At 31.1% G+C, this 12,109-nt stretch overlaps 1 protein-coding gene across 4 annotated transcripts in view; it reads right to left on the bottom strand.

Annotated features, from left to right (window-relative positions):
• SENP6 (SUMO specific peptidase 6) overlaps nucleotides 1-12,109 on the bottom strand; it is a 106,878-nt gene that overhangs the window by 31,042 nt on the left and 63,727 nt on the right. For all 4 annotated transcript variants that reach the window (XM_063097358.1, XM_063097355.1, XM_063097356.1 and 1 more), the window contains 6 exons: nucleotides 8,983-9,153; nucleotides 5,147-5,180; nucleotides 4,557-4,751; nucleotides 3,363-3,589; nucleotides 2,072-2,181; nucleotides 1,844-1,960 (listed from right to left, as the gene is read on the bottom strand). In XM_063097358.1, the coding sequence (XP_062953428.1) occupies nucleotides 1,844-1,960; nucleotides 2,072-2,181; nucleotides 3,363-3,589; nucleotides 4,557-4,751; nucleotides 5,147-5,180; nucleotides 8,983-9,153 (854 nt within the window). The remainder of the gene's footprint in view (nucleotides 1-1,843; nucleotides 1,961-2,071; nucleotides 2,182-3,362; nucleotides 3,590-4,556; nucleotides 4,752-5,146; nucleotides 5,181-8,982; nucleotides 9,154-12,109) is intronic.

Here is a 12,109-nt window from a genome sequence, read left to right as displayed (position 1 = left end):
ATTGTTGAGAGGCGGTTACTAAAGTCTCCAATTATATCTATGGATGTGTCTGTTTCTCTTTTCAGGTGTATCAGCTTTTGCTTCATATATGTTATGGCTCTGTTGTATGACACATATACATTTAGGACTGCTAGGTTTTCTTGGTGGATTACTCCTTTCTCATTACATAGGGCTATTCTCTATCCCTGGTAATTTTCTTTGCTGAGAAGTTTATTTATCAAATGTTAGTACAGTCATTCCTGCCTTCTTTTGACTCAAATTTTTATGTTCTATATTTTTTCATCCATTTCCTTTAAATCTATATATATCATCTTTGAAGACAGTTTTGAAGTGAGGTTCTTGTAGACAAGACATTCTTGAAGACAGTTAACTGATTCTTTCCTCTGTCTTCTCCATTCTGCTATCCAGCCCATCTACTGAAATTTTTATTTCGGTTTTTGTATTTTTCATTCTAAAATTTCCATTTGTTTCTTCTTTGTATCTTTTCATGTTTTCATGTGTTTTACAAGTGGTCACTGTTTATTAAAGCATTTTTATGATGAATGCTTTAAAATATTTCTCAGATAATTCTGACATTTACTTGTGCCTTCTCGTTGACATCTACTTATTTTCTTTTCTCATTCAGTTTGAGATCTTTCTGATTCTTGGTGAGACATGTGATTTTTCAACTGAAATCTGAACATTTTGAGTGTTATGTTATATGATGACTCTGTGTCTTCTTTAATTCTTGTGTTTTATCAGGCTTCCTGTAGCACCAAGCTCCAGCGGGTGAAGTTGGATGCCCCATTATTATCGCCAGGTGAGGGTAGAAGTATAGGATCTCTACTAGGCCTCCACTGAAACTGGAGGAGTAGGAACTTCTTGTTACTGATGGGTGGGTGCAGGAAGCGCCCCAACAGGTCTCCACTGAAACCATCTCCACTCAAGGAGATAAGTAACTTGTTACTCCTAGGGACTGAGGCACAGGTCCAGAGGCTCTACACTCAGTGCCAACATCATTTAGCAGGTCTTAAGAGCAAGAAAACCAGGAGTTATCTGGCATCCATTTCTTTTCTTAATATCAATTTAATCAGTCCTGGAGTCCTTCTAATCCTATACCCTAAACAACTCTACCCTGTAAAACACCTCATCATTTCCTCTTCGTTCCAAATAAAATGCCTTAAGTAGGCTTCTTAAACCACCTTAATACTTGTAAATCACCTTTCATCTAGACTTCCACAATGCACATGGCAGTCAAAATGGTCTTAAGGAAATTCAATTATTATATCACTTCTCTAATGAAAACTTCATTCTTTATAACAATATACCCCCCCAATTGCTTTTAATACATATTTCTGTGCCCTACAAGGCCATAAACTTCTACCATTGCTTTAATCCCATATTTGTGTTCTCTACAAGACCATTAACTTCTAACACAGACTTGGCACACAGCTGGCACTTGGTGAACATTTCTTAAAGGAAATGAGTGAACTCATACTTTTGAACTTGCTCAACAAATTATTACCTAGCCTAGGGTAGTAACAATTTTCTAAAGGCTTAAAACACCATAAAAATAACAACATAATAAGCTACTATTTCTGAACCCTTTGTATGTGTCAGGCACTTTTCCTAGTGCTTGAAGTGTATTATCTTATTTAGTTAGTACGACCCTTCTAGATATTATTATTCTCATTTTTAATGTGTGGAAACACAAGTAGAGATAGATTAAGTGACTTCCCAAATATAATACAGTAATAGGTAGTGATGGAATTCAAAACCCAAACAGTTTGGTTCTAGAAAACAAAAATACACAATGTGATAGAATGTAAAAGATTTGCTAAAAGGTCAATAGAAAATAACTTACTTTAAATAAAAGTCTATAATAACATCGTTTAAAAATTCTCCTTCATTTAGACAGTGCAGGTCCTCGTTAGTAACAGAGATGCCTCCTTTAGCTGGAGGAGGTGGATATACTATCAATCTGTAACAAAATAAAAAAAACATCTCTCTCTCTACATAGAAATGTATAACTGAAATGTAATAAAACTTAGAAGAAATTTAAGAGCTTTGCAAATGTGAAGAATTCTCTCACTTTTCTACAGGGCCAATGAAGATGGTGTGGTTCTCTCCAGTTTCTTCTTCTTCATCAAAAAACTGGAATTCATGTTTATTTCTAAGTTGTATTTTAGATTCAAAGGACACCTGGTAAAGAAATTAAATTATCAATTCACACAGTCAATTGGGAAAATTTTCAATAAAAAGAGCAAGCACAGGGCAAGAATGTTTTTCAATTAAGGAGGATTAAAAATATGAATCTAAGAAGTATGCAGAATATTTAATAATTAAAAACAAGCAAAAGAAGTCTCTTTTTATCTATAGCTTCTAGACAGTAATACTCTCCCAACTTATGTAACAATGGTTTTCCTGTATCTTATTTCTCTACTATTTCCACTATCCATATTAAATTAGATTATGTTAGCAAAAACCCAAAGTGATTTATTCTTCTAGTAGGGGAGGGTTATTTAAGTTCCATGGCTAGGCAACCCATGGGATGTGGGGGCAGAGGCTTAGGAAACACACTTCAGTTAGCTCCAGCCTTCCACAGAGCAAATTAAACAGGGAGCCTTTAGAGGAAAGAGCCTTCCAATGAAATTTGAGTCTATCCCAGCTGCCTTATGGCTTCTGCGAATGCTCTTTTCTTCCTCTGGCATTACCTCCTGGAGTCACCTATGCAAAAGAAGGAGAACAAGTCCCTTTCCTTCTGCTCTTTTCCCCAACCCACTATGTTAACAGTTCTTCTCTGAAGAATTCAGCTGCTGTGGTAGAGTTTTTAAGTTATATTTGTATCTAACAACATATTATGTATGACAGTCATATAGCGGCCTTTGGTTCAGGTGGCTTCAGAGTTATCTAATTATAAGTAGTTATTCTAGAATTGTATACATATTTCGAACATCAAGGTTAAATAATATGTATTCTTTACTTCAATTTTTCAAACATGTATGCCTATGTTACATATAAACGTACATATATCAGGGATCAAAATTCCTCCAAACCTAAGGGCAACAACTGATTTGAATGTAGCAGTGTATGTCTATGTATGTTGTGAGTGAGCTCTAAAGAAAAAAGGATGAGAGAAAAAGAAAAGAAGGTGAAAAGTAAAGATGAGAAAGTGTGGAGGAACTAAAAATGCTTCTGAGACATATCGAGTACTACCCACCATTATTGTTTTGACACAAGATAGCTTACAAATCACAAATAAAAGCAAATAATTCTGAAGTAGAATTAAAAAGATTTAAAACTGAAATGAAAAGTATTATAATAAAATATATTTCCCTTTAAAACTATCCATTATTTAACATTATTTTTAAAAATTTAATTACAGTTTTAATTTTGTTCTCTTTTTGCAGACGACTTCCTTTGATGCTCTCTTCATAGTTTCTTGTACAGGCAACAAGTCTGCTATTGGCTTCTTCAAAGGGAATTTTCGCAAAAAAATTGGAAACATTATTCTTTATACCAATATCAGTAATGATGCTTTCAAATGCCGAATTTGCCTGAGGATCAAGGCTATTTTGAAAAATTAAAATTATATATTGTTCTTCCAAATCTGAAAAGAAATAAATATATCTGTAAGTCTAAAAGAACAAAATAACAGATAATTTTTTAAAAAGAGTAACAACTAAATACTCCTAAAAAGATAAGCAGAAATCCTGGTATAAATGTCCAAAACAATGTTTGACATACAGTGGATAAAGAATAAATATAGGAATGAAGACCAGTGAGCGTTATCTGACGATGTCACCTAAGTTATTAAGAGAAAGGGAACTAGAACACATTACTCTAGCAGTACCTTGAGAACAAATCTATTAATGGACATAACTAATTTACTTCATCTGATAGGATCCAAATCTATTTATAGTCTTAAATACATACCTGTTAACATTTTTGTCAAACACAAATAGGAAAGTGCCCAAGCGAACTGATAATATCTATAGAGAATTTAAATGCAAAATTGCTATTTACTAATGTGCCAACTCTTGCATCTTTAATGGCAGCTAATAGTTACTCATCATTAAGGTGAAGCAGCAATTATTGCTGAGATGTATTTATTTTATAAGCGGTCATGCCATGCCATAAATGTTAGAGGTGAAAGGAAACAAACTGGAGAACCACATCTATTTATTGTAAAGGATGAAGACCTATTCTGTGAACCTGAAAACTTCCTATTCAGGCCAGGTTTTAAGGATTCGATTTATATGGCTGGTTTACACTTAGCGTTCCTATCAGTTAAGAGAATTCATTTTACTCAGATTAAAGTGTTATGAGAGTAAAGATCTTTTGAGTTTTAAACAATTTTGAAAACATTCTAAATGGGTAAAACTTGGGTTCTATCTTCAGCCCTCTTACTTTCTGTGGACTTTTCTTCATCTGTAAAATGGAGAAAGTAATATTTATCTTACAAGGTAGCTGTAAGGACTGTAGATAATAAATATCTAAGGCATCTACCAAAGTACACTCAAATTCCGCTAATTCAACAGATTGCATACTATTAAAATCTGTTCTATATAACTTACTTGTTAACTTATTTATTCCTTTACAATCATTCCAAACTTTATCCTCCTTGTTCATTTGCAGTTGCATGCTCAGCTTTTGATAAACTGCTGGTATCGCCTGAAGAAAGACTACTGGTAATTTTCGGACATTACACCATTCACATTTAGTTAGATCAGAGGTATGCAAAGTAATTTCTATAGGATCACCTTCTGGTTCTGGAGGAAAACAAATGGAAATGAAAAAGGAATCAATTCTTAAGAGGGCAAAATCATAAAGGGAGGAAATTGTGAGGAAATACAAATTTAATGTTAAGCACATATATATTATGCTCTGTAAATGATACTATCATGGAAAATGAAGAAAAATCTTTATAAATTATCTTAAAGAAGCATCTACTTTTTTTTCTAAATGAAAAAAGGGTTCTAAAATGTTAGGATTTGTGATGTTACAGAATAAAATTACTCCAAGATATACGTTCTCTTTGTTAAAAAGATATATGTAATTACTAATCACCTTAATGAATTTTATGAATATCATTTAATCTTTTTTCATATAAAGTGCTTTAGCATAAATAAAGCTTTCGTGAGCAAAAAGACATAAAATAGCTTACCATCTAGCTGTATCTTGATAAAATCTAAAGAAAACTAAAAAATAAGGTAAATTAGTACTGATCATAGACAAATGAAGATTTTGCTACACATACCCTAAATGACATGTTACTTGGACCCTAAGTCTATAGATGGAAGAAAAACTGAGCCATCAACCGCGTGTGTAAATATAATATAAAATCCTCCTGCCCCAATTATCTCTCAGAAAGATAGGCTTTAATTTTTTATTCAAGAATGTTTCTTATATTACTGGTTTATTTCTTAAAACCTCACAGAGAAGTTGACATAACATTACAAAGAACACCCGAATACTCTTTACCTAGATTTACTAACTTAAAATCCTGCCATGTCCACTCCATCACTCTTTCTATAAATATACTCATTTCCCTTTTGCTAAACCATCATAAAGCAGGCAGCAGACATTATAACATTACATCCCCAAATCCTTCAGCATGTATCTCCTAAAAACAAGGACATTCTCCTACACAGCCAAAACATTAGCACATCTAAGAAATCAAGATTAACTTCATTCAACATACTTCATACTCGAATTTCCTTAACAGCTCAAAATTGTCCTTTATGGCTGTTTTAATTTTCTCCCAAACCATGATTTTGTCAAGGTTATATTGCTTTTATCTTTTCTGTCTGCTCCAGTCTCGACCAAAAACCTGCCTCCCTCTATTTTTTATGATATGGGCTTTAAGGAATCTAGGCTAGGTTCTGCAAAACATCCAATATCTTGACTTGTGTTCCTCACTTTAAAATTCGGGCCATACATTTCCAGCAAAAACAGCACATAACTGATGTGCTGATACCTTCCACTGTACCACATTAAAAGATATAGGATGTCAGGCTGTCCCACTATAAATACAAGCTTAATCATCTGACTAAGGCAGGGAATGCCAAGTCTTTCCATTGTAAACATATATTTTTTCTTTTGCAATTAAATAATCTGTGGAGAGATACATATAAGCTTGTGAATATCCTGTTCCCTAATATTCTTTCACCTAATGGTTTTAGCATCACTGAAGTTTCTTGCCTGAATTGGTTATTATTGGTGGATATAAAATGGTGATTTTCTGACTAATTATTTCAATGTGAAGAAGAAACATTAAGCCTGATACAACCTGAATTAATCATCATTTTGTGGGTTTATAGAAGGTAAGAGAATCAAAAAAGGAGGCAAGTACTTTGAAAGGCATTTAAAAAATAAGACAGATTGATACAGAGAAATGAACAGATATGCAAAAAGCAGGTATCGTAAAATGCTAATGGTAGAACTTAGCCGGGAGGTATATTAATGTTCACTGGAAAATTCTTTCAACTCTTCTGTTTGAAAATTTTCATAATGTAAAAAAAGCAAGAAAATATAAAATAAATTTAGTAATTACTACAATTATGAAGTATAGAATGTCACTAAACATACCTTCTAATACCTGCATCTGAAAGTAATGTTAACTGATTTCATTGGACAGTAACATGTTATTTGGAGACATCAAAAATGGGTACTTGTAGCTTGGGAAATATTTCAGCATACATATAAGCTGAAATTATATGCTTTAGAAAAATATGTTAGATGATTCTAAAAGTGTTAATAATAATGACAGAAACATTTGAATAAACTTGTCACGTGAGATGAAGGAATTAAAAGATGTGTAAATATTTGTCATTAAAAAATGTGCGTACCTAAATTACACACAAATATTAATATTACAACTAGACATTGAGCTATTTCATCTGTATCTCCAAAATTTCTAAATGTAAATGGACTGAAAACTTAGATTTTATATCTTTTCACTGGAGAAAGGAGGGATTGCTTTATATTTGGGCAAATGTGGTATTCCTAAGACATTTTACTTTACACTGGCATTTCTAGATAGTGCCAATTCTATCACTGAGTGAATTTAAAATGATTAAATTATCTAATAATAAAAATGAGTGTGAAATTTAATAACACATTTAAAATGTTTCTTAATTATAACTTGGCAAAAGTAATTTCACTACAAAACATAGGAAGTTATGCTAAAGAAGAAAATATCAAATCATATTCTTAAATAACAACATCTGACGAAATTACAGATCTACTATACTTCAATGAAGAATGTCTGCGAAAATCCCAGGAAGGTTAACAACATACTGCAAATTTTCACATATTTTCAAAATTATAGATTTCTACATTATATTATTTTGGCTGAAATATTTCATTTAGCATTTTCATTTTAATTTAAAATTTTAATTAAAAAAAAAGCATATCAATACATTTTCCATTACATATACTGCCTTTTATTTCTTCAATTAAATTCACAAAGTTAAATTTTTCTTCACTGTAGCATATATAACCTAGCCTATAACTTACATGGAAAAAAATCACCCAAATTTTGATGTAGCTCTTGATAGATAGCTTTGACACTAAATATGCAACTTTCAATTAAATGTCTAAATTACCAGCAAACCTTTCTCTTCATATTGAAGAGTTATAAATAACAGTGCTAACGTGGGGGAAGGCCTCAAAATGTATAGGGTATTCCTGGAAATTTTTGATGTATGAAGGGACATTTCTATTAAATGTCAGAAACCAGGAAAGATAACCTGCATTAGGAAGACCTATAACAAAACACAAGTTTCATAAATCCCAGAAAACCTTAATATATGTCACAATGTTACTGGGCAACAAAGGGTAGACAGTCTATACATAATTTGCAATTATGTATTTAAATCTTCATAGTACTTAAATCTCCGAGGTACTTCTGAAACTTTGTAGTTTTTAATTTCTGGGAAGCTGGAGTATTTTGGATGGACAAGAAAAAATTGCTGGCTTTTCACAGAGCTTTGCTCTGACTAACAAATCAGGTTTACATTTCATTTGCTCCTATAAACTAACCTACAGTTTTTTTTCTTTTGGTTGTATGTTACCCTAGAACGATGAACCTTTATCAGAAAAGATATAATTATTACTTACCATAACTTAAATAATAATAATATAATAAAACTACCTTTTAACTTTCCTGCTGTGATATAATATGTTCTCTTAAAGATATTATTTTATAGATACATGACAATACTAGGAGACAGGTTTTGAAAGAAGAGTTAGAAACAAATAGGGACAAGTTAAGGCATTATAAAATAAAAGTTACAGAATAAAATAAGATTAAAAAAATAAAGGTGTACAGTACTTCAGGAAGATTATCTACCAACAATGTTTAAAATACATTAGAAAGAAAAAAAAAAGATGACTAAGAAGGCTGATTAGAGAGATTATATCAAAACTTCAAATAGATAATAAACACTTGAATTGGATTGGTGGCAGTGGAATAATAAGTAGACAAGTATGACAGGTAAGATAAAGAGACTACAGAAAGTCCTTTGGGCATTGTGAACAATGAGCTAGCCCAAAAGCATAATATCTTCTGGGTATCCACTGTAGTCCAATAATCTAAGAGTCTTAATGCTAATATATTTTTCAGCAGATCTCAAAGCTTTTATATTCTTCTTTCTCTCACTACAGTTACTCAGTATACTCTATTCATGCACTGAGATGGCATGGGAATAAATCAGTAGCACTGGAAGGTTTTCTAACTCTTTGAAATGAGTCATATTTTCCTACAATGAATATGTTACTACTTCAAGCATTACATTTTGATCAATTTTTATCCACTGATTTTTAATGTGAGGGGCCACTATTTATATACTCTAGGCAAACTGAAATCTTGAAATAATTTTGATATACTATTAAAGTAAATATTGTAACTTACAAATTTAAAAATATTACAAATTAGCCTCAGCAATGAAATTTTGAATCTTATAACTGGTACAGTAAAGAGCTTAAGAATTTACTTACAATTACAGGCTCTATTAGTAGCCGGAAGAGAATTCCTACTCGTACACTTCGACAGTTTAAAATGACACTGTCAAAGGAATTTTGGCAGCTTAAAGACACAGGATCAACTAAAGTTTCTTGAGAAATCACTTTACGACGTTTTAGAGGTGTGTTGATAATAGAATTGCCAAACTGAAAAGGAAAAGTAAATTTTCACTTAATGAGTTACTAAAACAAGGCTGCAAACTAAATACACACATGCAAAGAAGACCCAATATAAGCAATGTAATTATCACAACATAAAACTAATTTTCCTTTAACGGAATTAGATGAAATAGAAATTTATGGTTTTTCACATAACAGTGAATCCCTTCTACTTTATCTAGCTATACTTTATCCAGTTATTGATTGAAATTCAAGTAATAGCAGAACTGTCAGGAATGATACTCTGGGAATCAGACTGCCTAGGTTCCAAATCATAGCCACGCACCTTTTACTGACCTGATTAGGGTAAAACATTAACTTCCTTAAGTTTTAGTTTCCAAAACTGTAAAATATGAAGATTAGGAGTTCCTACTTAAATGAACCAGTGTATTAAAGCAGCTTAACACAGTACTTCATGCACAATAAAATGCAAGATAAAAGTTAGCTAGTAATAGTGGTAGTGGTCGTAGTACTTAGATTAAATCAGCAATTCTTTAGAAAATAAGTAATTTAGGGGAATGACTATTTGCATTACAAAAGAATGCTTCTTTATACATTTACATATTTGGAACTACTTGATACATTAAATTATGATTTTACAGTCACTTCCAAATACAAATTAATGTATAAACAATATAATACATAATATAAACAATATTTTGTATTGTAAGTATACGGCTTTAACTAAAGGTAGTTATATCAATAACTATATTATCATTATAAAAATAAAACAATCTTGACAGAAAAAAAGAAGAAAAAAATATCCACGGCACAGACACAGACACTATTCAAAGTATCCTTCTAGTGATATTTCTACGATCTATGTCATAGGAAAAAAAATGATTCAAAAAACCAAAATGTGATCATCATATATATATGTACACACACACACACGCACACAATTTTGCAAACTGCTATTTAAGGCTTAAGAACAGATTACCATATTATCATTAATATTTTACCATATTATTAACAGAAACCTATTAGGGAAGTTTAAAAGGTTGTTTTTGTTTTTTTAGCTTTAGTTATTTCTTCAAATGTGAGGTTATTTAGCTCACTATTAAAACATAATAATTTAAGAGCTATTCCAGCTGAATCCCTAGTAGAGAGACTGAGTCTAGAATGTGGATGGTCCAAACCTTCCCCCTCCACAGGAGCATCATCAAAAAGAGCAACAAACTGCTCACCTACAAATTTCATCATATGGAAATCATTATTTATTTAACTGAACTCTTCTGTGTCAGACATCTGAGCTCTTTCTGATCTTTCCATGACAAACTATTCTCCAATGAGCATTTTTGTAGCTAAATCCTGGTACATATCTAGAATTATTATCAAATTGCCCTTTGAAGTTATACCAATTTACACATCCAACATTCCATTTCTCCAAACACTGTTTAAGATGAAAGACAGTGTCACACTTTTTAAAATTTTCAGCAATGTCCACATGGACAGTTAACAAAAGGTATTTTACTTTCATTTTCACTCCTTTGATTATTACCTTTCCTTTTTTGAATTCTACTCATTTCCTTTACTCACTTTTCTATAGTTTGCTTCTATTTCTTGATTTTTAAGAAATTAAAAATATGCAAAGTATCAACTTACACTCTGTCACATAGTTTACCATTTTTCTCCTATTTGCATTTACCTATCAAATTCTGTTTATGGTATTTTGGTACGCTGTTCTATACTTTTCATTTATTCAAATATATTTATCTCTCAATTTACTATTTTTGCTTGTGCTGTCATGCTTGGAGAAACATTCCTTAAGAGTATATAAAAATATAAAACCATATTTTTGCTATTATCTTTATGGTTGTTTTTTGTTGTTTTTCATTTCTTAAGATTCCCATCTTAACAACCAATTACATATGTTTCCATATTTTCAACTATATTACTATAAACCTGACATATACACACACATACAATTTTTTAATGTTTATTATTTTATAAAAAATGTTTTTATAAAAAACCAGATAATATACACATATTTGTGTATTTTGTTATTTTCACACAACAGTACTATGTAGAAATTGATTTAGCTCTAATTTTTATTTTCAATGGCTGCATGGTATGAATATGCCATAACATATCCATATTAATGGGCAGTAATTTTGTTTGCAGTTGTTTGCCAATGATCATGTTTGTACATGCAGTCTTACATACTGGAGATGAGGGGGAATTCCTCTGAGATGAAGTCTAAGGAACTAATTATTTGTCAAATGGTGCAACATAAGTTTAAATACTTTTAATAGATGTTTTTACATTGCTTTCCAAAAAACCAAAATAATTCTTTTCCGTCGGCAAATTAGAAAAGTACCCTTTCTCTTGGATTCTTGCAATACATCTTGATTGATTTTGTATTAATTTTGCAAGTTTGTTAAGTATAATTATGTTTCATTTTCTTTATCTGCACTTCCTTATAATTTACACTTTTCATGTCACAGTTTACTATCTGAATTTTTTCCTTTTGCCACTCTTATCTTTTGTCCATTTTCTTTTTATCTTCTAACTTTTAAGAGATCTTAGTCTATTATAGATATTAAAGTACAGTATGTCGTCTGCATTATAAATATTTCTCTAAATTGTTTTTCTATTGACATAATTTATGTTATCTTTTACCATGTGACCATTTTGAAATGTTTATATAGTAAAATATCAAATAAAATATAATAAAACAGAACAGTATTATAGTAATACATCTAAGTTAAAATGACTTCTCCATCTGGTAAATTTTAAAAGAAATCTCCTTGTATATACTGAGATTCTACTGTAATGTTGATACTATTTTTTCTTGCTTAATTTTTTTATACTTTATTCCTTTAGTTCAAATGAAATTTATTTTTGTATACAGTTTAATGTTATTCCAAATAACCTTCCAAGTGGTACTTAAGTCCCATTTAATGAATAATCTATCTCCTTTTCCTATTGACACTGCCAAATC

This window comes from Cynocephalus volans, chromosome 5, assembly GCF_027409185.1.
Source record: "Cynocephalus volans isolate mCynVol1 chromosome 5, mCynVol1.pri, whole genome shotgun sequence".
NCBI lineage: Eukaryota > Metazoa > Chordata > Mammalia > Dermoptera > Cynocephalidae > Cynocephalus > Cynocephalus volans.
The sequence above is the reverse complement of the archived record's forward strand: the minus strand, read 5'-3'. Positions and strand labels throughout refer to the sequence as shown.